Source organism: Xiphophorus couchianus, chromosome 8, assembly GCF_001444195.1.
Source record: "Xiphophorus couchianus chromosome 8, X_couchianus-1.0, whole genome shotgun sequence".
Lineage (NCBI taxonomy): Eukaryota > Metazoa > Chordata > Actinopteri > Cyprinodontiformes > Poeciliidae > Xiphophorus > Xiphophorus couchianus.
The window spans coordinates 26,312,595-26,336,900 of record NC_040235.1 but is presented as its reverse complement, the minus strand read 5'-3'; the positions used below and the strand labels follow the sequence as shown (position 1 = coordinate 26,336,900).

At 40.7% G+C, this 24,306-nt stretch overlaps 1 protein-coding gene across 5 annotated transcripts in view; it reads right to left on the bottom strand.

The window, feature by feature from the left end:
- camk2b2 (calcium/calmodulin-dependent protein kinase (CaM kinase) II beta 2) overlaps nucleotides 1–24,306 on the bottom strand; it is a 51,754-nt gene that overhangs the window by 18,340 nt on the left and 9,108 nt on the right. For 2 of the 5 annotated variants that reach the window (XM_028025501.1, XM_028025504.1), the window contains exons 3-14: nucleotides 23,190–23,249; nucleotides 21,934–21,988; nucleotides 21,456–21,521; nucleotides 15,363–15,435; nucleotides 9,349–9,451; nucleotides 6,747–6,830; nucleotides 6,568–6,662; nucleotides 6,333–6,455; nucleotides 4,881–4,964; nucleotides 3,296–3,338; nucleotides 1,756–1,827; nucleotides 453–490 (exon numbers count right to left, since the gene is read on the bottom strand). In XM_028025501.1, coding sequence (XP_027881302.1) covers nucleotides 453–490; nucleotides 1,756–1,827; nucleotides 3,296–3,338; nucleotides 4,881–4,964; nucleotides 6,333–6,455; nucleotides 6,568–6,662; nucleotides 6,747–6,830; nucleotides 9,349–9,451; nucleotides 15,363–15,435; nucleotides 21,456–21,521; nucleotides 21,934–21,988; nucleotides 23,190–23,249 — 896 coding nt within the window. Of the gene's footprint in view, nucleotides 1–452; nucleotides 491–1,755; nucleotides 1,828–3,295; nucleotides 3,339–4,880; nucleotides 4,965–6,332; nucleotides 6,456–6,567; nucleotides 6,663–6,746; nucleotides 6,831–9,348; nucleotides 9,452–15,362; nucleotides 15,436–16,085; nucleotides 16,159–21,455; nucleotides 21,522–21,933; nucleotides 21,989–23,189; nucleotides 23,250–24,306 lie in introns of all 5 variants that reach the window. The other 3 variants (XM_028025503.1, XM_028025505.1, XM_028025502.1) reach the window with 2 other exon arrangements.

Genomic DNA, 24,306 nt, shown 5'->3' with positions numbered 1-24,306 from the left:
TTCAGGCTTCAAGAACACTGAAAAAAAACACAGGTAATCTAACTTTATTAAAAAAATCAAGTTAATTTGTTTCAGGCAATCAAATTAAGTTTATCCAAGTAAATATATTAAGCTTATTACTGTAAGTTGTCATGTTAAACAAATGTTAAAAAAAGAGAAAGAAACGAAAGAAAGTTTGACAAGCTTAATTCAATTACATGTAACAAAACAACTCAATTTATTTTAAATTGGACCTCCACTCTTTTCTTTTTTTTCAGTGTACAGGCATAATGAGGTCTGGCATTGCCTCTTGATTTCCACCTCCTGCAAAACAATGACTCATGCTGTGCCATTAAGGCCAAAACTCTGCAGTACTTAATGTAACGACAAGTTTGCCATGAATTAAAAATAAATAAATAAATAAATATGGAACAAAACAGAGACGGAGCGGATAAAAACTGGACCTGGCCTACCTTGACCTCTGCCTTCTTGTTGAGGAGACTCTTGGCTGCTGCGGAGAGGCAGAACGACACACCCTCAGACGGAAGAGTACACATCATAGCAAACGTTCAGACCACCACCACTCCGAAAAATCTGCTCACACACAACACACACGCACGGTTATTCATGCATGCAAGCATTGCAAAAAATGAAAAAAATAAATGAGAAAAAACACCACCTGCTTGAAAGCAAGCTGGAATTATTACAAGTTAATGTAAAACTGATCAAAAACATTCCCTTTTGTTCAGTGGGAAACATTAAAAACTGGCACTTCCGAACCCTGATTCGCTGTTCGGAGCATCAGATAAGCAGAGGGCGTCAGCCATGAGGGGAGGAGGGAATGAAAAAAAATTTTAAAAAGTCTAATTCTCCATATAATCCAAACACAGAGATGCACACACAGCCACCGCTCCACGCAGGGGGGATTAGGAATGGAGCTGTGGAGGAAGTGGAATAGAGCTGCAGGTAAACGATAATGGGTCGGTTAATCTCAACAGCAGGATGGATTACTGCGGTTCATTGACCAGAGCCAGGAAACACAGAGAGCTGGGATACTTTCTGAGATGTTAAAAACGAGACGAGGAGCCGCAGCGCCGACATTAATCCCTCATCGGAGCGACGCTACAGCTCTGCGTGAAGCTAACCCTCCCACCGCGGCCAGTCTCTCTTTCTCTCCCCCCCTCATATTCTAAATACTGCATGCACTCCTGATTCTTATTACCACAGAAGAAGAGATGAAAATTAATACCCTCTTCTCACGAGCTGCGTTTCCATTAACCATATGACTGCGCAAATTGACATTTCGAAAATAAATTTGCTTAATGGAAACACTCTAATTTTGAAAAAATAAAATAACTCGTTTTTTGACTTAAAGTTTTGGCGATAGGATGATTTATTTATTTTTTTGGGGGGGGGAGGGTTGTATCGAAATTAGTTTACTTCGCAAAACTGAAATGGAAACACTTTTTGGCATCGCACCAGTCACGTGATCAATAACCGGATGTCACCACTGGCTCAAACCACGAAGAAGACGACGACAGGAAGTGGTGGCGGGTTCAACCTTTGTCAAAATTTTTGACAAAGGTTGGAAACGCAGCAACAGAGGAGCGATGAAGCTGCTTACCTTGGCAGGTATTTAAGGTGCGTTAAAGGTGAACAGAGCGAGAGAGAGAGAGATTAAAACGAGCAAGGAGTGTGAGCGATGTGCAGATTTTCATGTAACTGAATCAGTTTAAGGATTTTCCAACCCAGAGGGACAGGAGGAAGCGGGGTCACCTTGTTCCACGATTCCAGCGGTGGTTCCCGCCACCCCACTGACGGCAGCCGGAGCTGTGGTCTGTCGACCCACTGAAACACAACGGAGAGAGACGAGACTATTGGACAAGAGAAAACCAGGAACTGCATGAACTTCAGGGTCTTCTACTTGAGTAAGAATTGATACTTTATTACAGGGCATGCAGTGCTTTGCCAAAATATTCATACCATCCTGAACTTCACATTTTTCCATGATACAACCACAAATGTTAATTTATTTAATGCAATTTTATTTAAGAAATATCAGTTGGTTCTCTATCATTTTTAAGTGTTCAAGAGTCATTGTGAGCCACAGGTTGTAGACCCCCGAGTTCGATTTAAAGCTGCAGTGTGTCACTTTTATGAAAAAAAATTTTTTTTTTGTTAAAACTGTCATCATATTATGATTGTTATGAGACAGATCATCTGTGAAAATAACCAATCTATTCTGCTTTCTCCCAATGCTAACCAGAAACAACCAATCAGAGCCAGGAGGTGGGTCTTGGCGCTGTCAATCACCCTACATGTGGCGCTGCTCATCATCTCCCTCTGCCTCTCCGCTTGGCGCTGTTCTACTCTGCCGCTATGCGGCTAATAGAGCCTGTCCTGAATGCTAGGGCTAGTTAGCATGGCAGATAAACGGCTTTACTGTAACGGTAAGTTGTTTCTCCACCATTAGCACATTTAGCAGTGAGGGAAGACATGGAGGAGATTGGTCTTTTCGCAGATTGTCTGTCTCACATTTCACTGTCACGACAGAGTGACAATTTTAACAAATATGTAAAAACGAAAACAACTTTTTAAAAAGCAGTTTTTAAGCATGTCTGTGTGTTAGAATGGCCAAGTGAAACTACACACTCAAAAATATTTATAATCTGCCAAGACTTGAAAGCAGGTCCAATATGAATGCGTTTGAGTGACAAGATTCAGTCTTTAACTGCAGCAGAAATATAAGTTTGTTTGGGTTTTTTTACTAGGAAGCTAAACACAAATCCACACCACACTTTTTAGATGCTGGTGAGGCTTTAGGTTCTGGACTCATCAGACAGAAGTTAACATTTCACATGTTTGTTCCTCACACCTGTTGCCATCTTCTTGGTGCGTCAGATCGTACGTGTCTGTGTGCTGACTGAACTCCGAAGCAGAGGCTGATCTCTGATTAAACCTGCAATAAAGGGAACTTCTTTTTCTCCTCATTTGGCTGAGTAAGTGGTCATAAAATTCATTAGCTGCAGTTCCTGAACGAGGTTTTCTCTACCAGCACAACTGCAACACATCACACGTAATGGTCTATTGTAATTAAGACATGTTTAGTAGGGAGCTAAACTGTAGGGAGCTAAAACTGAACGGGATGAACTGTATGGTTTTTCTTCGGCTTTCTCTGCCATGCTTGGAGAGATTTTTCACATTTCTTCTGTACTTTGCCATCATATGCATAAATGAGTGTGAACTTTAGTGTGGGTGTGCTTGTGTATGAAGGACAGATGGCATGTCACCCGTCTGATCAGAGCACAGTTCTTACCAGAGAAGTTCCTGGAGACGAGCATGGTGGTTAAGATGGCTCCCTTTGGTTAGACAGAAAGAGAGTGAGAGAGAGAGAGAGAGAGAGAGAGAGAGAGCAGCATTATCATGAGGCCAAACAAACACACGAGTGAACAGGGTTCATGTCTGAATCAGGCGTGTAACGCTGCAGATTCAAACTCATTTTCATTCTGGACCATGTCTAGTTTATGGATGTTCTCAAAATGGCCGGTAGCAGCAGAATGTATTGATAAAACTAGGAGTGCACCGATTGCAGTTTTTCTGGCTGATTCCAGATTACCGATCTTTAAAAAGCCTGACCTACCGATTCCGATTTTGGCTGATACTGATTTTTTAAATATATCTTTTTGTCTGAAATGTTGCTAAATTAAGCAAGAAAGTCGCTGAGTTGGTAACAGTGGGATGACTACTGAGGCAGATAAGATCGGTGGATAAGATCGGCCTCACGTGTAAGTATGGGTCGATCACCGATCAGCAATATTAAGGAAACCAGGGCCGATTTATCGGTACATCCTTAGATAAAACCCATCAAGAAACTGTTACATAAAATAAAATATTAATAAATAGCCGTATCTGCATTCACTAAGTACTTCTTAAAGTTAAATAATATTGAATATCTTTTCACATTAATCAGTCTTATCAGGATTTTATAATTTTTGTGATTTTTTTTTTGCAATTAAAATGACCAATTTTGAAGTGCTAATACAGAAATAGTTGTGACAAATTGTCAATATTTGCTCTTATGCAAAAAGAGAAAGGTGGCTTCTGTCTGTCTAGCCAGGCTTTTTGTGAATTCATAGCCTAGAAAATTCTGTGGACTTTTATACTGAACTTTGAACCATTATTGTGAAACCGCTTCTTTTAAAGTAGTCGCACCTCTGTCTCCGGGGAAACAGACTCCCAGGACTCACACTCTCTTCCACATTTTCTCCACTGGAAATTCCTTCCCAAACCTTTTTTTCTTTTTTATTTTGAAGGGATTTTTGAAAAAAGGAAAATCTGACTTTTTTGAAGAGTTTCAGGCCCAAATGAGATTTTTTTTCAATGCTTCCCATTGAAAAAATATGTGAAGGAAAGCTGTATTTGTGATCAAATCACTCTGGATAAAACTAATCTCCATCTTACTTTGATGATTCATGGTCGAGTCATCAAGTGAAACACTATGGTTCCTGTTTCCTGAAGATAAAATGTATTTCTTCATGTGTTATTGCTAAGATATTAGAAATAATCATTTCTTTTGAATGCTTAAATACACATGCTGATTTTGCATATTTTGAAATTAAAATGAACCTACTCATTTGCAAATTTCTTTAGACTGGAGTACACTATTTCTTTTATAACTGCACAGTATTTATGCTGAAATTTTGCCCTTACTATACAGCATATAGATCTTTATTCTGTTCTTATACGTTGCATATTATTGTCATTGTGTGAATCTACTTGCCTTTATTGCCTGTCACTTTGCTGATCTCTATTTCTATAATGCTGCTGAGTTTGTAAAACAAAACGTAGAGCAATAGAAGAAGAAACAAAATGTCTTCATGACCTATTTAGTTTTTTCACACCTTAAGTTTCCGCCTGGCGTTAAACTTCTTCAAGCACTCGACCGTCTCCTGTCTGTGCATCATGGAGGCCACCGTTGAGCGTTGCTGTGGGGAGAGAGACAGAGAGAGAGAGATGCTGAAAATAAAACATCACAGCAGAGCAGCTTTGGCACTGACAGATTTATGTGGGCAGAAGCTGCAGGAGAGCCTCTGCTTTACACAACACATTTTGTTGATTCTGAGGCTCCCGAGGTACCAGGCCTAAACAGATTCACGTTGCTCTTCGTGGATTTCGGCCAAAGTATTTTGAGTGCTTTGCGAGGTTGTGGAGCCGAGCCAGGCGCCGGTAAACACAGCAAACTGAACTACAAAGGCATAAATTATCCGAGGGGCGATGTTTGACTTCAGGAAGCCGCTGTTTGCAGCAGAATCTCAAAGCTGCTCAGAGTCAAATAGAAGAAGTGAGTTCTTCCTACAAAGACTTCATTTTGCTTAACAAGAAATTCCGTCCCATCTTGAACTCTACGGTTGTTTTCCCACCTGATAGTCTGGTTGCTTCAGTTAAATTGGGGACCAAAACAGCAACATTTGTACCATCTTCGTCACACTGCACTGACGAATCAACCAAACGCTTTGAAAAACCTGTTCCCCTCCTTGCCTGTAGAGGCACTGCACCAAGCGCTACTGAAGGAAACGACACAAAAACCTCTGACGAAGACACTGAGCGCAACTTCCTTTTTCACAAAATCTAAACAAAAATGGAGTGGCGTGAAATTTTAGCAGTTGTGGGACTTCTCTTTGGTAAAAGACCACGAGTCATTTCTAGACTAGCTCGTTTGTTTTGGTTGTATTTGCCCAGAATGCCCTGCCCTCTAGTTGTCTTCCTGCTTTTGGATGGTCTGCGGTCCAGCTGGCAATCACATATAATTTCAAACTGCACCAGAGTTCACTCCAACCAAACTGAAACATAGGTTTGCTTACAAAACCTTCATCTGGGCTTCCCAAAATTGTTCACAGGCTCATTTCTGAGTATCAAAAATATCTAAGACGTCTTTCACTCATTACTCTGACATTTGGCAAACAAAAATTATTTGGGTAATCTTGACTGACCTAAATCAGAAAAAGTTTAGTCTGATTCATTGTTAGAATGCCTTCTTTCATACAATATGTGTAAATATCAAGTTTCAACTGCGCAATACCTTGAATGTAATACCTTTCAATACCTTCTCAGAGAGAAGTCACACTATTGTATTTCTTTGACACTAATTGTCCAGAGAAAGCCGGGCCTGGTATCTGCTCCAGTCAGGAATAGATTGCGTGTTTGGGAACAGATGGTGGGAAGACTTGGCAGCTTCCATCAGATTTTCTGAGACTCCCAATTAGGCCTTTACAAATTAGTCAAAGTGGAGGCGACGAAATATTGTTTTCTATCAGCAGCAGCAGCAGGGTTCTGGATGTGCGAACGCCACTTACGCAGACCCACGGGTGCTTCAGAGCCTCTTGGGCAGTGATTCTCTTGGCAGGGTTGATAGTCAGCATCTGGTTGATTAGATTTTTAGCTTCAGGAGTCACCGTGTCCCACTCTGGAGAGGGAAACTAATCAAACCCATACATACATACACACACACACACACATTCAACAAATATGTAAGCAGCGATATTTTTTCCATCTCAAGTCAGAGAAAAGCGAAGGAACAAACAAGCTCACATCGTACGCTCCGGCTTTGATCTGCTGGTAGAGCTTGTGCTGGTCTTCGTCCCAGAACGGAGGGTACCCAACCAAAAGAATGTAAAGGATGACGCCTACACACAGGAATACATCTGTCTAGAGTGACGGGCTAGAGAACAAGGAGGCGGCAAGCATGACGACGTAAACATAGAGCTTACCACATGCCCAGATATCTACAGGTTTACCGTACGCCTCCTTCCTCAGTACTTCTGGGGACAAGTAGCCAGGAGTTCCTGCAAAGCCTGCAAACAGAAACAAAGGGAAAGTAGGATGCACATTCTTAGCATTAAGACTTCGTTTTAGATGAAGAGCAGGTTTTTTTATGCAGGAGATACTTCTTACATGTTCATCTCAAATGATTAGGATATTGCATAAAAGTGAAAAATGTCAGTCATCTCGGTAAAGTGAAATGGTTCATTTTTATTGAGATTCACAGAACATAGAGTTAACGCCGCCACACATAAACCAGCTCAAAGATTCCTTAATAAAAACATTTACAGGTAGATGACTCCTTGTCAAAATGAGTCAGAACAACATTTAGAGACAATAGAATCTTAGCTTCATGAATTTCTGCATCCGGTTCCACGTGGCATGGAGGCGATCAGCCTGTGGTTCTGCGTAGGTGTAATGGACGCCCAGGCTGCTTTGACAGCTGCCTGAAGGTCATCTCTCTTGTTGGGTCTGGTGTCTCTCATCTTCCTCTTGGCAACAGTCCATAGATTCTCTAAAGGTCAGGGTAATTTGCTGGCCAATCAGGAACAGGAACATGGTCACTGAAGCAGCTCTTGGTACCTTTGGCATTGTTGATTGGTGCCAGGTCCTGCTGGAAAATCAAATCATCTCCATTCAGCTCATCAGCAGAGGGAATCATGAAGTGCTCCAGAATGTCCTGGTAGACGGCAGTGTTGACTGGACTTCAGAAGCCAGTGGACCTGAACCAGCAGATGACATGGTGACCCAAACCATCACTGACTGTGGACACGTCACTCTGGACTTCAACCCAAGTGGGTTCTGGTCCTCTCCACTCTTCATCCAGACTCTGTGACATTCCACCAGCTGTTTGCTAATTGCTGCAGGCTAATTTGAAGGAGTTGAGTGGGAGGAGTCGCGGGGCAGATGTTTGTGACTCACATGCATGAAAGTGTCAAGGCAACACACCGGGTATGTTAACATATTAATGCCCCTTTAAGTGAAACAGGTACAAGTGTGCAAAACCTTCACCTGTAGCTAATTGTAGTATGAACTAAAAACAAGTACTGGAGATTAAACGGTAAAGATTGGTTTCTGATTCTGTCTCCATTTTTTCTGTATTTACATAAATTTCTAAATGAATTTATTTAATAATATATTAAGTTGATTAAATTACACAATCACAACTGAACCACATCATTATCCCTTTGACTTGCGCGACAGTTTCACCTGGGGACTATTAAATAAATCGTATTTAGGACTCTCCTTCTTTCCGGTGTTTAACTGGGATTGCGCTCCATTCCTCCAGAGCTGGAACCTTTCTGCCGCCGACTTATCTTTAAAGATTAAACGATCTGGCTGCCTTCGCTCTCAGAGGCAAACTGTTCCTGGTGAGACTTAATGAGTTCCCTCCACCCACCGGCAGCATTACAACTCCAGCTTCCTGCCTCCGCTGGATCAATCGGCGGAAACTGTTTTACTTTAACCTCAAATATTGACACGTCTGGATTTCGTCTGGCTCGTCTCGGCGCTGAGCGGATTTGGAGATGGCGGACGAAGACATCTTAATCAGTTTGCTGGCAGCTATATTTGACGGAGGAGAGATTAGAAAAGTGGGACTTTCCACCCGTCTACAGAAAAGGCCAGCTTTCAATGTTTTAATACAGAGAGGACCGGTGATGAATTGGGTAGAAAATAAAAAAACAAAAAAGTAATATTAATAAACATGTCCACAGCAGGTTTTCCACTGCAGCTAAGAAATGCTTCAGATAATCACAGCAGTGAGTGCTGTTCAAAAATAGATGACATCCAGGCAGAGCTTTTACTTTGGCGCAGCCTCTTTATGCATCTGTGCCTTGGCTCCGGACCGACAGGAGGACATGTAGAGCACTTGTTTCAGTTCGTGCAAGCACTTTTCATCTCTGTAACCCATTTACGTTTGCTTCCTGAACAGAAAACCGCCAACTTTGTTTTAAAATTCGTTCTTATTATTCTTTAGGTAATATATGGGAAAAATGCTGCGGAAAATAGAAGATCCAACTGGATCATTTGTTAAGAGGAGCGGAAGAAAAAGTGCTCAGAGGAGGAGCTTGGTCCTAGCAGGCGGAGCTACGCTCACCCACACGCCTGAATGGTTGCCATGGAGATTAAAGGATTTCTCAAACATGCATGCAAGTTTCCATATTTCGTTTATGATGAAATTAGATGAAATAAAAATGCCACAAGACGTTTATGTTTAAATGCAGTTTCTGTAGATATTTCTTAAAAGCTGCAACATTTAACAGCTAACTGCTCATTAGTGACTTTCCGCATGAATGAGCTTATTCACATGTGAATTAAATTAACTTCTTATTTAATGGAAACGCAGCAATTGTGAAATTGTGTTTTATTGATATTAGTAGAATATAGACAACGAATTGCACACATTTGTAATGGAAACGCAGCTATTTATGAAATATAAACCTGTGGTTGTATGACTTCACCCTTTTGGATGATTTGTATATATGTGTGTGTGTGTGGGCGTGGGTGTGTGTGTGTGTGTGTGTGTGTGTGTGTGTGTGTGTAACTTACCAAACCAAGCCTGCTGGTCTCCTTGAACCTCTATAGCCAGTCCAAAGTCAGCCAGCTTCACAGCTGCGTTCTTACACTTGCTGGCCAGCAGCAGGTTCTCCGGCTGCAGGCGCAACAAACACCACAGACAAACAGTCCCATCAGTACTGCAGCGTGGAGCAGAACGCTGGTTTTGTTAACAGAGCCCGTCTGGGATCTGAGCAAAGCAGTCTGCTTTGACCGGCGACCGGGGTCAGGAAGGAAAAACTCCACAACGCCTGAAGAGATCAACAATCTGAAGAATTCAACGTGGCTCGGTGGAGAACGGACTTTTTCACATTCTGTCACCATAGCCACAATGTTTAGTGTGAATTTCAACATTTCAGCACATTTTATGGCAACCAACTGCCTTCAGAAGCCACCTCTTATTTATTTTTCATTTTTAGAAGTGGTAATGTAATAAATAGCGCATTATGTAAAGTGATATTGTGTTCATCCTAATTGTTGTACTTCTAATAACAGTCATGGTGTAGATCCCATATATGAATTTAAATTTTAATTTTGGTGACTAAACGCCAAACTTTTGATTGTTTAGTCTCCTTTTCAGACTCAGTCTGAACCCTGAGCTACGAGGCAAAATGATTCAAAATGCATTCAGGGGTTTTATTACATTTTGCGTTGATTATTGCATGACGCAGGTGACGCAGTGATTTCATTACATTGTTACATAATGCAGCGGTGCGTCGTTGTGTCCACTGTGTCTTTTGTATTATTTCTGTGTATTTTAGTCTTTCTTTGTCATTTCCTCTTTTTCTGGTCTCTGCTTTTACACCAAAACATGAGCTATTTATGTCCTTCATGCCTATAAAACGCCTCCATGTTTGTTTTGCAGGTCTGTTCTTTTGATTTCTTCCAGTGTGTAAAACCTGATTCAAAAATTTTAAATATTTTCAGTTGTATAATTAAAAACAACACATTAACATTGATAAAAACTATCCCAATCTGACCCTTGCGCCCCAAAACTCCTGCTCCCTTATTGTTTTCAGAAGCAAAGGAAAAGCAAAGGAATCTGTGAAGATTAATAATAGCTGTGGACGTTGCAGACTGACAGATGGAGTTTAAAGCCTTTTTGCTGTTTTCTTTTAATTCAGGACGACAGAGGACAGCTTGTCTGTTTGAGGTAGTGGTGTCTGTGCTGTTCTGATGCTGAGTTAATGATGAGACCGAGGAAAGACACACTGACTGATCCGATGAATCAAACAGTAATCTGCCTAAAGAGGAGCAGCTAGCTGTGTGTTTACCTCCAACTGGAGCACTCCTCATTGAGGAGGTTTCTGTTTAAAGGAAATTGTTCCTTTCTACTCTCACCCTGTGCTTCCTCTGTAGCGTCGAAGCTAAATTTTCGTGCAAACTTTTGGTTTTATTGGAAGACGTTTTAATTTCTGGAATCTGACTATATATGACAACTCACCAACAAACACCCCAGTGGGAATCAGATGCAAATGTTTGGGATCGTGAAGTTATACAATGAAAAATGAATAGCAATATTTTTGGTTTATTTATCCTGTAATAACAGAAAACAAATGAGGGTCATATTTTCACAATTTTACTCATTTACTTCTAAAAGTTTTAAACCAAATATTACAACTTTTCGAAGTGAAAGTTTTAATATTTTACGTCTGTGACTTATCAAGCAAAAATATTATAATTAGGTAAATATTTAGTTTGAAGTTAAATAAAGGGTTTGTTAAAAATATTTAGCTCATTTAGCTGGCTAACTAAATTTTTAGTTTGGATTAAATATTTAGTTTATAAACTAAAATCTTTAGCTAATTTAGTTTGCATATTTCATTTGCAGCTAAATAGTTACTTTGCCAACTAAATATTTGGCTTATTTGTCTTGCTAACTAAATGTTTAGTCTGGAGACAAATATTTAGTTTGTTAACTGAATAAGTAATTAGTTTGTTAATTAAATATGTAGTTTAAAACTGTAACATTTATCACTGAATAGTTAACATGATGGAAAAAGAACCCCAATTGTTTTCTCTTGTGGCTAAATAAGAGAAATAATAATAATCCCAAATATTGGTGTTAATTTTTGACTGTATAATCTTCTGTATAATCACTATTTCATCTCCGTTGTGATATATACATCACAACGGAGATGTATAACCACAACTTATACATCTGAGCTTAATTCTGAGGGAAACTGCAAAGGGAGTGAATACCTATGTACTTATTATTTTTAAATGTTCAATGTTTAAATGTATAATCAGGGTGTAACGTAAATATGGAAAAAGTGAAGGGGCTTCTGGGACGCTGAACTGGTCAGTTTGAATACCAGGCTAAATGAAAAGAGAGAGGGCAATCATGAAATTTGGTCATTTCCTTTTCTCCATCCATTATCTGTTTTGGTGAAGGACAGGAAACTGAATATCACAGTAATAATATCACAGCCACGGAGCCAGTAAATATCACAATAATAATGCTAACAATGACTTGAGTTCCAGCTGTTTTTAAAGTTAGGTTCTATCACAAATGAGCATTACTCATTGTGGTGTGGTACAACTAGACCAGGCTAACTACAGTGAGCTTTAAAATCCCTACATATGGTGCTGGTTTATTAAGTCTCCATTCTCTTTCTTCTGACTTCCTGCTCTATACTGACCAAATAACCAAATAAATCTTCACCTTATGAACTCACACTGGTGTTTTGCTCTCACTATTTCTTCTGTTCTATTTATTTGTTACCACTGTTCTACAAACTTTGACTGCGTCTTTGGTTGCTCAGGTTAACTCAGGATCCAGATGTCGCCAATAATAATTCAGTTTCCACTATTATAATAATCAAAATAAATCTATTTTTGTAATACATAACTCATATTCCTTTCCGTAACGCAAAGAGCTGACCGATAAAGAGAATCTAGTCCTTCTGATAACTGATAATAAGTTGTTACGAGGTTACTATGGTAACATGACGGAGCTCATCGAGCAGAGTTTGTAAAACATGTGAACTTTCACAAATCAAAGGCCCAGCGTTCCTTCCCTGTCTATAACGTTTATATTTCCATGTAAAACACGGTTCATCCTCCAGCTGGTGATGTGTTGGTTTGACACGCATTAAAAATAAATGTGACATCAGCGTATACAATTTGATTATTAAATGAACACTTTTTATTATCGGGTTGCTAAGCAAACTGTCGGACTAACTTGTTAAAAACTTGTTGACAAATTTCCTCCCATGTCCAACAGGGATGTGATAGTTTACTGACACGCCCTTAATTATGGCTCTGTGTTGCTATGGTAACATGACATTTCCATTTGCTTGTCCTCTGCTGGAAAAAAAAATCCCACGTTATTAAAAATGAACGATGTCTTGGAAACAGTCTATTTGGTAGGAAACATGCAGCATAGTGAAGAGCATCCACAATAACTCAGATTGTTGGCAACATCTGTATTTCCATGCATTCGGGCCCAGAGACGTGCGCAGACATGCTGACTGTTGGACACGTTCACTACACTTACCACGTCTCAACATCCAGCACCAGTCAGACAAGGTGGACAAGGAAGGAAGAAGGAAGAGAATCTGCAAAGTTTCAGCAGGTGAGAACTTTCTGAAATATGAGCATCCGTCACCGACTGGTACAGATTTCTGGTTTAGTGAGAGTCTGCTTTTCATTTCACCATCACTTTTTATTTCATTTTCTGCTGGTAGTTTTATGGAGTAAGGTTGGTGTCAATATGAAATGTACGCGCAGGAGTCTGTTTCATGTTTTTCAACTCGCACACGTGAAATCAGAAGATTACAAGTACCAATCACAAATGTACGAGTTTGTGATTCGACCCTGAAGCTGTCACGACGACAGACATTGGAACATCGATTGAACATCATACTTCGCTTCTGAAGGAAATGCAGACCCTTCCTTCAGTTTGAAAATGACGATTCAGTGGCTTCCTTGAAAATCCGAGTACAGTCAACTGGAAAACTGTTGAGGTTTTAACTCAGAAATGAAAATTCATCAAGTTGATTTAACAACAGGAGACTAAATGTTTAGTAAATGTTTATTACACGTGTCGGTGGAACTGTTGATGAGCAGAACTCATCAGTAAGCCTGTCGGAATAAGCAATGAATTAACTGATCAATTAATCGCATGACAAAATAACTTGAGCTCAATTTCCATCCATCCATCCATTTTCTTCTGCTTTATCTGGGGTCGGTTCAGCGTAGGAAAAAAAATGGATGTAAGCTTTTTTCTCTATTTCCTGGCTTCTGAACAGAGTATGAATGGCTCTTTACTGTTTATTAAGCAAAAATAATAATAAAAATCCTCTCCTGGTTGAGTATTTTTGGTGTTTTAGATTCAAAGCAAATGTGACTGGAAAAAACTGTTTTAAAGCCTAAAATAAGGATTGGGGCTGAAAGGATTAATCAGATTAATCGTGATGAATCAATTATTGAAATAATAGCCAACTAATTTAGTAATTGATCAATTAAGTGGAGGTTACAGACAAACCAAAACCCATCCATCCATCCATCCATCTTTCCATCCATCCATCCATCCATCCATTTTCTTCCGCTTATCCGAGGTCGGGTCGCGGGGGTAGCAGCTTCAGAAGGGAGGCCCAGACTTCCCTCTCCCCGGCCACTTCTTCCAGCTCCTCCGGGGGAATCCCGAGGCATTCCCAGGCCAGCCGAGAGACATAGTCCCTCCTGCGTGTCCTGGGTCTTCCCCGGGGCCTCCTCCCGGTGGGACGGTGAGTTTTTGCCTCAGCAACCACCCGAGCCGCATGCCGCTTCGCCCGCCGGTACCATCAGCTGCTTCCGGAGTCCCACAGGCCAAAAAGGCTCGATAGGACTCCTTCTTCAGCCTGACAGCATCCCTCACCGAAGGTGTCCACCAACGAGTTCGAGGGTTGCCGCCACGACAGGCATCAACAAACTTGCGGCCACAGCTCCGATAAGCCGCCTCGACAATGGAGGTACGGAACATGGTCCATTCAGACTCAATGCCCCCCACCTCCTCCGGCAGAACATTGAACATGTTCTGCCGGAGATGGGAGTTAAAGCTCCGTCTCACAGGGGATTCCACCAGATGTTCCCAGCAGACCCTTATAACACGTTTGGGCCTGCCAGGTCTGACTGGCTTCCTCCCCCATCACTGGAGCCAATGGGGGGACCCATGTTTCCTCTTTGGGCTGAGCCCAGCTGGGCTCCATGGGTAAAAGCCCGGCCACCAGGAGCTCGCCATCGTGCCCCCCCTCCAGGCCTGGCTCCAGAGTGGGGCCTCAGTGACCAGCGTCTGGGGGAGGGAACACGAAGTCCAAAGTTGTTTCTCATCATCGGGGTCTTCGGGCTGCGCTTTGTCTGGTCCCTCACCTAGGACCTGTCTGCCTTGGGTGACCCTACCAGGGGCATAAAGCCCCAGACAGCATAGCTCCTAGGATCATTGGGGCCCTCAAACCCCTCCACCATGATAAGGTGGCAGCCTGAGGAGAGAATTTCCATTTTGTTGAATATTTTTGGAGGGTAATTTTATTTACAGAGACTTCATAATCCATTTTTATTAATGGTTTCAGTTTTTTGTGGGTTTTATTTCCTTTTTCTCTACTGGTTTTAGTTGTGTTTTATTTTGGATATTTAAAATGTCGTCCAGTTCCAGCATGGAGTGTTATTCTGTACAAAATTAAAGTTCAATAGTTTTGCACTATTATGGCATTTTCAATTTATTAGTAGAAAACTGCATCAAAACGAGAGTATTATCGTTTATTGCAATCATTTCAAGTAACAATTTATTGTCCAGCAAACTTTGTTGTCACGACAGGCCTGGTCACCAGTATAAATAATTTTCCTTCAGTTGAATAAAGTTAGAAAGTATACAGATGCTCTTCCTTTGTTCAACAACTGACTCGCTTCTCCTGAACTGAAAACGGTAGTTCACAGTTCACGTCTCCTTTTTTTTCCTGATTTCAAAACTAAGCAGCACAGAGAGACGCACACTGACACACACCTACACACGCCTGCAGGTGACTCACCTTGAGGTCCCTGTGTACCACCCCCATCTGATGGCAGTGGAGCACGGCCTCCAGGATCTGCTGGATGCAATGACTGCATGCAAACAGCAGGGGGAGCAGGTTAGTCCAAACACACTCAGGCACATCTCATCTCGGTCACATTCATGCAGAGGGTCCAGTCAGCCACCACGATCCCCCAACAACACACACATACACACACATATTCCCACTGAGAAGGATCACTCTCAACACACACACACACAACCTGCCTGTGAAAAACTCAGACAGGCAACACACAGTGAGACGCCGCTCTGCGTAGGAGACCATCAGTCTAACCTGCCTTTTTCACAGTGATTTATTCACAAACAGCCGCAGCGCCGCATTTGACTTCCAAGTTTCAAGCCTCTGCTTTTTGAAAATGCCTACCTATACACCCTCTCTCTCTCTCTCACACACACACACGGTGTCTCACGCATACTCACTCTCTTTTGCGCTGAGGCTCAGCGGGTCCTGTTGCCAGGACCGACAAGAACTGATCATTTGGGTTTATAGTAGTGCAACAAGAATCCCAAAAGCAAAAAAAAAAAAAAAAAAAAACAACCCTGCAGACAGGCAGACGCTCACGAAGACAGACAGACAGACAGACAGCAGGCACAGGCAGATTGTTTTAAAATCACAGGCATGTTTCAGAGACACGAGCATGTAAATGCAGGGACACGATACGACACAATGAGACACACACACCTTGAGGTCCCTGTGCACTATGTCATGTTGGTGGGTGTAAGACACACTGTCTAGAATCTGATGGATACAGTGACTGCGGAGACAAAACGACAGGGTGAGCAGCAGGTAAAAAAGACGACAAGGAGAAGGACAGTGTGGTGGGGGAGGACAAGATGGGACAAGGGAGTCTTCAAGAAAGAAAAAGTGACACAGTAACACACACACATTACACTCTACAGGGATTTAAGCCTCCAGCTTTCGGCTGGACAAAATATATATATAGGCTTTTGCCGGCTGCTCTCTGCATTCTGCTGACTGGACAGACGTTTCATTTGTGTTTACATGAATGCTTTTTGATTCACATTTTTTGAAATATGTGTACAATTAATGAAATAAGAATACTTTTTTTCTTGTTTTATGCTGACACACAAAATGGTGTTTGATATTCCAACTGTTACGACCAGAAACTATTTTTCTACTCAGTAAGCATTCCTTTGACTGATCCCGAAAGCTCAAAGACTGAGCTCAGAACTTTGATTTACCCAAACTGGGTTTTGTCTGACAACCAAAAATTTTTTCACCCTTTAGACTAGTATTGATAGCAGAAGGGGAAATTATTGTCTATTTCAGGTCATGGTTTGTTAGTGTCGTGTGACCAGCACTGCAGAATTTGCTCTGATTCCCAGAAGTCCTGATGAGATGTGCTGAGCACAGATAAGACACTGATTATGACTATCAAAATAAATGTAAAGCATTACATACACTGTAGGTGTAAGAAGAAAACAACTTCTTTTAAACGGTGAAGTGAAATTTCTGCTGCTGCAGTTCACTTTCACACCTGTTCCCCTCCTTGCTTGTGGTGGCGCTGGACCAAGAACCACTGATGGAAATGACATGAAAACCTCTAAAAAAGGCATGAGTGCAACTTCCTTTCTCACTAAATGCAAACAAAAAATGGATTTAAAGTAGACTTAGCAGCAGTATATTTTCTCTTTTGGCTTTGGTAAAAGACGACAAGCCATTTCTCCCACCAGTACTAGACTGTGTGTTTGTTTTGGTTGTATTTAGCCCTAAGTATTAACTTAGGGTGCAATTAACTTGAACTGCAATGGAAACAGTTACGAGATGAATCATCATCAAGCCATATCAAAGCAGAGAGCAAAATAGCTAATGTTAGCTTAGCACTACGAAAAAGGGCTCAACGTGAAAAGATCTTCACCAAGACGTCAGTTTATTGAAGACTGCAGTCGTGTGTTCAGCCAGACCTCTCATTAGAAACGTATGGTAAAGCTAGGAGTGTGTGAGGTGACGTGGTGTAAAGACTTTACAGTTTCCTGGAAAGAGTTAACCAAAGTGGAGGAGCATATTGAGGCAGAAACTACAGTTGACAAAATATATTAAAAATGGCAACGCTTTGTCCAATATGGAATTGGTGAGTTATGTGTTATACAACCACAATACTGTACGCAGCTTTGATATGCATCAGATACCATAAAATCCTCAGGGGAACATCCCTAGTTGTATTTTTTTTTAAAACAACAAAACTGTTCTTGTACCATCTTTGGGACAGGGGTAACTGAATGTTTGCACAGCTGAAAGAATTAAATTAAAATTCGGATGAGGCCACAAAAGCTGAATGATCAAAATGAACTCTGGTCTCTGGGCAGTTGACCTTTAGTTCAAAATGAACCAGGGATACAAAACATTTTCTGAGCTATTTCTAAGGAACATCCATGTAAATAGTTTGGCTAGTCGGATTTAAAAGTAACAGATTTTCTTGTTTTGTATCTACACAAAAAAATTGCTTCATATTTAAGCAATTTCACAAACAGTATTTTGGGGCACATATTTGTATCTGGTATGACTAACCCACAGCAGAAAAAATCTCTTTGCTATGTCTCATATTAACATTACACGTAAACATTTCAGAATTTGCCAGGTGGAAAATGTTCTCTTATTGGGTTAATCATATTTAGTATGCATATTTACCATCTCAACAGGCACTGGAAACGGTCATAGATTCACGGAGGACTGCAGTTTGTGCTAAAGGAATAGTTCAGATGTTGTTGACTTCATGTTTTGTGAAGTGGCTACGAACTGTCTTCTAGCATATTTGTTGTTCAGACATAGAAAAGCTAGAGCTAATGGCTGGCTAGATTAGAGCCACAAATAAAGCTAATTCCTACCAGACCAGAACTCAATGTCTTAAATCCCAACTTGGCCAACAGGGACAATATGTTTTCGATAAAGAACCTAATAATGGCAATTTCAGAGTACTAGATGAAAAATGTTAAACGTGTGTGAAAGGTCACGTTTAAACTTGATTTACTTTATCTCAGCTCTTATTCTACATCTTCAGTGACTACAGCAATGCTACAGTGTCATCTTGTTAGCCAATGCGGATTCAAATCTTGTTTGTACGTGTTCCAAGTTTTGGACTCGACAGCACGGTATTAGGTCAAAGGATTAAGATTAAGCCAGTGTTGTCTATGTGCTTGTTGCAAAATATCGATGGCTCCGATATAGAGTCGGTCGATATCAGTGTTGGATCGACAACACCACGGTAAGATCAATACTTTAGTTTCAAACTCCCTGTTGAAATGTTAGTTTATCTTAATATTGTAGTTCCTCAACGGTACCTCAGAAAGGTTTCGCTTTGATTTACTTTTAAAAATTTTTTGCACTTTAACTAGGACTTTAACATGCACTCAAACTTGTTCTGTTTTGCTATCATTACAGTTTTTCATGCCAATATGTGCTGCATGTGTATTCCACACCTCTAAGAAGCAAACTACTGATTACTTTAGCATTGGAGAGCCTAATGACTAGGATGATAGACTAGCATATCAGCCACTGGATAACCTACTCTCTCTTCTGTCCGTTAGCATGGGTAGCCTGGCATTATTATTCCAAACGCTAATGACTAGCATGCTTATGCTGATCAATTACTGGATAAGACACTTAAAAAAAAAAAAAAACTTTTATCAAGATGTATCTAATACATGTAAGCAACATGTATTAGATGTGTTGGGATGTGATCTTTTGACAGAATTGACTGTGACCTAGCATGACATCAAGGCTAAATAAATAAACATAAAATATACCTACAAAATATTAGGTTGCAACTAGCTTATCCATGCTAGGTGACTAGCCTGTGCAGGTTAGTCGTTAGCCTCTCCAATGCTAACGCAACTGAATAGTCTCCTTCTGCTTTGCCAGTCAGTTGCTGGTGTCAGCCCATCATTAATCACATCATTAGCTGGCTTCAAAATGGATGTATCATCTTGTGTTAAGGACATTGCTACAGCTGGGTGCACAATAGTCTTAATTTTGGCCCTAATACTGCACCATACATCATTGCCATCATACATACACCAGCTTGTAAAAGGCACTAGTTGCTCATGCTCAACTTTTTGTCACAGAACCTCTTGACAAAAACAAATACCTAAGATTTTCTTGGATTTAAGTGAACGGAATATATAATTTGGGTGGACTGAGAGCTCAACAGGATGCAGATGGAACACAGAAAAGAAATTCAGTGAGACACTTTGGGCAGGAATACAGGCAAGTTCTTCACACTCCCACACACAAACATCCAGACTTGCATACGCTCACACTTACACAGTTAACATAGAATCAAGGAAGCAACATGGGTAACACATGGGAAGAACATGAAATGCAGAAATAATGCCCTTTAAAAGAAAGTAAGCAGTAATCTTCATCTGTTTGCATCAACATTCTGCTGACTGACCAATTTACATTCATGATGTTCTATTGGAATAACTATCTATAATAGTTCTAGTCAGAAGCTTGTGTCCGCTCAACTACAAGATTTGGATGGATGAGCTAAGAAAAAACTACAGATTCCAGGATCATTCACCCATGCTAGTGATACCAGTGCATTGCATTTAGGGTATTCCATTGAGTTTGCATATGATATTTATGATGTGTTGGTGTATTATCTGCAGTAAACAGGACTCTGCGCTTATTCTGTATGGAGTAGCAAAAAGTACTTCAGGTATATTTTTTGCCCTTCTGTTGCCCCCTGAGCTCAGGTGTTGATCTAACATGATAAAATAGCAATTAGACACTATAGTGTACATCATGCAGACAGTGCAGGCAGTGGAACAAAGCTTTTCCTTCACAAAATTCTAACTATAGTCCTGATAAATGGATCATGATTGAAAGGTACAATCTGGGAAACTAGCCACTGAAATTAGCTTCTTCTGTAGGGTGACAATGATTCAGTCTTACTGATGAAATGAGACGCTCCTGCTCCTCTGTATTGAGAGGAGTCAGTAAGTGTCTGATGCCATTGGGGCGACTTCCTTTGGAGGTATTCTAGGTAGGTGCATCCCATTGGACTGAGACACTGGGGCAGACCTAGAACTTTGTATTGTCTTGACCCTGCTGACTGACTAAACAGTCTTGAACTTGCAAGACTTTAAATTCTTGCGAGTTCAACTTCTAGTGATTTAACTAGACCTAAATCACTCAAATTGATTTAAGTCTACCTCCTGAAGGGCTACAGTATGATCATATCCCATATCACGTGTAAAGGGTGTTCCTTCTGATTAAGGAACACCCCAGAATAAAGTGAGGCTGAGGAGGGGGAAGTCAGTGTTTCCTTATCCTTGTGACCTGAAGGCAACTAATATATGGCTGACGGGAACATTTTGTCATATGCCATAACTCTGGTTCCTGACTGTACACGGATGCTTCTGCTGTTAGAATATTTCATTCAGGGTAAAGTATGATCTGTAAATTTAAAACCAGCAAATCCACTCTAAAAATTACATTACCTTTCAATAAATGCGCCTTTCCATTAGAATGAACAAAAACGAGCCAGAAAATTTGGCAACAGGTTCTAGGAGTGACAAGAAGGCGAAAGATGACATATTTATGGAGTTTTGAAAATAAAGCAGCTAAAATCTCTCATTATCCCTGCCTCTCTCTTCCTTTCAACGCTACTGTCCCCTTCTATTCTTTCTCCCCTCCACAAACCGCCTCCTCGCTCAAATTGATTTTTTGAGGCCCTACAGCGTGGGCGTGTGTGCACTTTTTGTTTTGTTTTTTTGTATGTGTGTGTGTTGTGCTCTCTGTAAATTCTGACTCTGGGGGGGGGGCTCCCTTCGACCTCCATTTGGCTCACAGAAAGAAAAAAAAAACAGTGCAGAGGTGGGATCCATCAGAGATCACAATGCGCAATGCCCAAAAACAGGAGGGGCAGACGTCTAGGAGCAATGTGTCAAACATTTTCTGCCTAAACGAGAGGAGAGCAAACTCTCCGGGCTGCTGGAGGACTGCAGAGGCTGGAGGAGCGACACATGGAGGGGAAGGCTGCAGAGGAGAGGGAGCGGAGGTGTGTGTGTGTGGGGGGGTGGGGGTTACCTGGCGTCTGCTTCGCTGTAGTACTCCCTAGCCACGATGTCCTCGAACAACTCCCCTCCTGTCACCCTGAGAGACGGAAGGGATGGAGTTAGAAATTACACACTTTTGTTTCATTCACACACACATACACACCCCTACACGCACACACACACCAACAGGAATAGGAGGGGGATGTCCTCATTAGGGGGAAACCCCGGCTGCAGGATTCTCTCTGACAGTGTTGCCATGGAGACTAGCTCCAGTGCGGGGGAGTTGGGGCTGCATATGTGTGTGTGTGTGTATGTGTGTTAGAGTGTGAGCAGCGCTAAGCGGGAGCCGCAAGCAGTGAGGGGAGGGCGGGTGTGTGCGGTTATGTAATGGGAGAGGGGGAGTATGAAGGGGATGAAGAGAGAAAGAATGCAGAGATGGGGATGTAAAGTAACGCATGGAAGGCTAAAATCAGCGCAGAGCAACGCAGGGAGCAGGTTCAGAAACTTACAGGTCAAAGATAAGGTAGTGGAAGCCTTCCTCTGAGATGCTGTCATGGAGACGAACTGCAACAGAGGCATCAAGATCATCCTTAAACTGAAGCCCACATCGTGTCTGTCTTCTTTAGAAATTAGAGACGCACCGATACGATATGAATATCTGCAAAGGACCCGATATTGAAAAAAAAATCCTAGATCTGGTATCGGTGACAATGTTCCCAATCCACAAGGGCAAATCTAATCAGTCTAATTCTATGCTTTGTGCTCCGAGTGTTGTCATGCTTTATTTATTTGACCTTATATTTAGAATTCCTCGTCCACGTCCATTTCCTGTTTCTATCAAACGCCGATCTGCTGAAAGTTGTCGCAGATCGACACATGCAAAACCCAAATGTGTCGACTCTGTCACAACTATGCAACCGCGCTCCTTGCAGTCTGAAAACCCGACTCAAATGGAGACGGACAAACAATTTGTCTGCAAGATTTCTGAGCTGGATCCTCCCAAAAGTCTCACGTCAGCTTTCACTTGGCTTTGTGTTTCTTTAATAAACATGGACAGAATGGAATCTGTTAGGTCATTTTATACAGACTAAAGATACATTTATACAAATGTACAACCCTAATTCTTTTTTTTAATTATTATTAAATCCTGATACCCCAGATCAGGGTTCTGCAGTCTTAAAATAAAACTCACAAATGTCACACAACTTTTTGAAAAAATTACCACTTATTGTTTTCTGTCATCATTTTTAAACAACCAGCAATTTATTTCTAATTTTAGGATTTAAAATGAAGATAAATATAACATTTAGCAAGAAGTCTTTGAAATGATTTAAGAAACATTAAAAAAAAAGCACATACTTAACCTTATGACAATAAAAACATACCTAAAAATATATTACTGGTTCAATGCAGATATTGCAGAAATAAACTGAAAAACTGTTAAAGATTTGCATTTATTTTTAGCTGGGGTTTTTTTCCATTTTTATTCAAAATTAGTGATCTTCATTATTGGAAGAGTCACTCGTTGCTTCTTTTTGGTAACGACAGTAAAGGTAAAGGTACACTAAAGCACAGCTTCGGACCGGATCCTTGTCTTCTTCAAATGATTTTTCCATAAAGTTGCTCCTGTTCAGTTAGGAGGCAACCTTGACATAAGAAGCAGATATAGTTTGTGTTTTGATTTTCACTCGACACATTTAATGTTAATGGCGTTTATCGGTAAAAGAGCGTAGGTTCTAAATGATCAGGATTTGGAAAGGCTCACCGATGTTGGGGTGTTTGAGCAATCTGCAGATCCTGGCCTCCCTCTCCAGCTTCTGGTGGTCTGATGGGACAGAACAGAACAGAGACAGTGGATGAGAAGCTAACAGCAGCCCGAGGTTTACTGCTCCGATCCGATCTGGTTAAATGTAATGATGGCTTCAGGTAGTAAGTTTGGTATTTAGTGTTGTTTATATTGTTGTAATTTTATGACTTTGTACAGTGATTGCAGGCTGGACAAGGACTTTTAATGTACGTTTTTGATAATAGTCGGCTTTATTAAAGTACGTGCTCGGCTTAAGCTAGATATGACACAAAGCATCTTTTATTAATGTTTTTTTGCACCTTGCCCCTGTTTTAAATCAATTAATAAACTAAACTAAGAAAGAAAACACAAGGTGACTCAAACAGCTACAGGCAATAGGACAGGGAATTGAATCAAGTTTTCATATATTATCCAAATTTTATGATTACTTTCATGTTTATTAGTTCCTGAATGCAGCTGACTTCAGATGGAATTACAACTGCACTGCAAAAACACAAACACTTAGCAAGGATTGTTGGTCTATTTTCTAGTGTAAATATCTTAGAACACTTAAAGTCAGACAAAACTAACTTACAAGTAACTTTTCAGCAGTAAAAAGCAGCTTGTTTAAGTGAATAAATCTTTAATATTGATGAAAATGTACAAGTTCCACAGTCAGATTCTGTCACTTATAACATGGGAAAAACATCTTGTTATAAGTGAAATAATCTACCAGAGGAACTAGTCATTTTTAAAGCAATATTAAGAAATAATTTACTTAAAACAAGCTTCTACTTCTTGATAAAAAGTTACCTATGAGTTATCTTATTTTAAGTGTACTAAGATATCTGCACTAGAAAGTAGACCAACAATACTTGGTAAGATTTTATGTTTTTGCAGTGAAAAGGAGAACACTAGAAAGCAAAAAGTGGCAGAAATGAAGTGAGGAAATAAAACAAGAAAAAACATAACAGACAGAGCAGAACGGGGTCAGAAAGGACAAAAAAGGAACCAAGAAAACAGCAGAAGTGAAAACAGCCCAACACACGAAACGAAGAACAGGACAGATAGCGAAGAAAGACGAGGAAGAAGAATA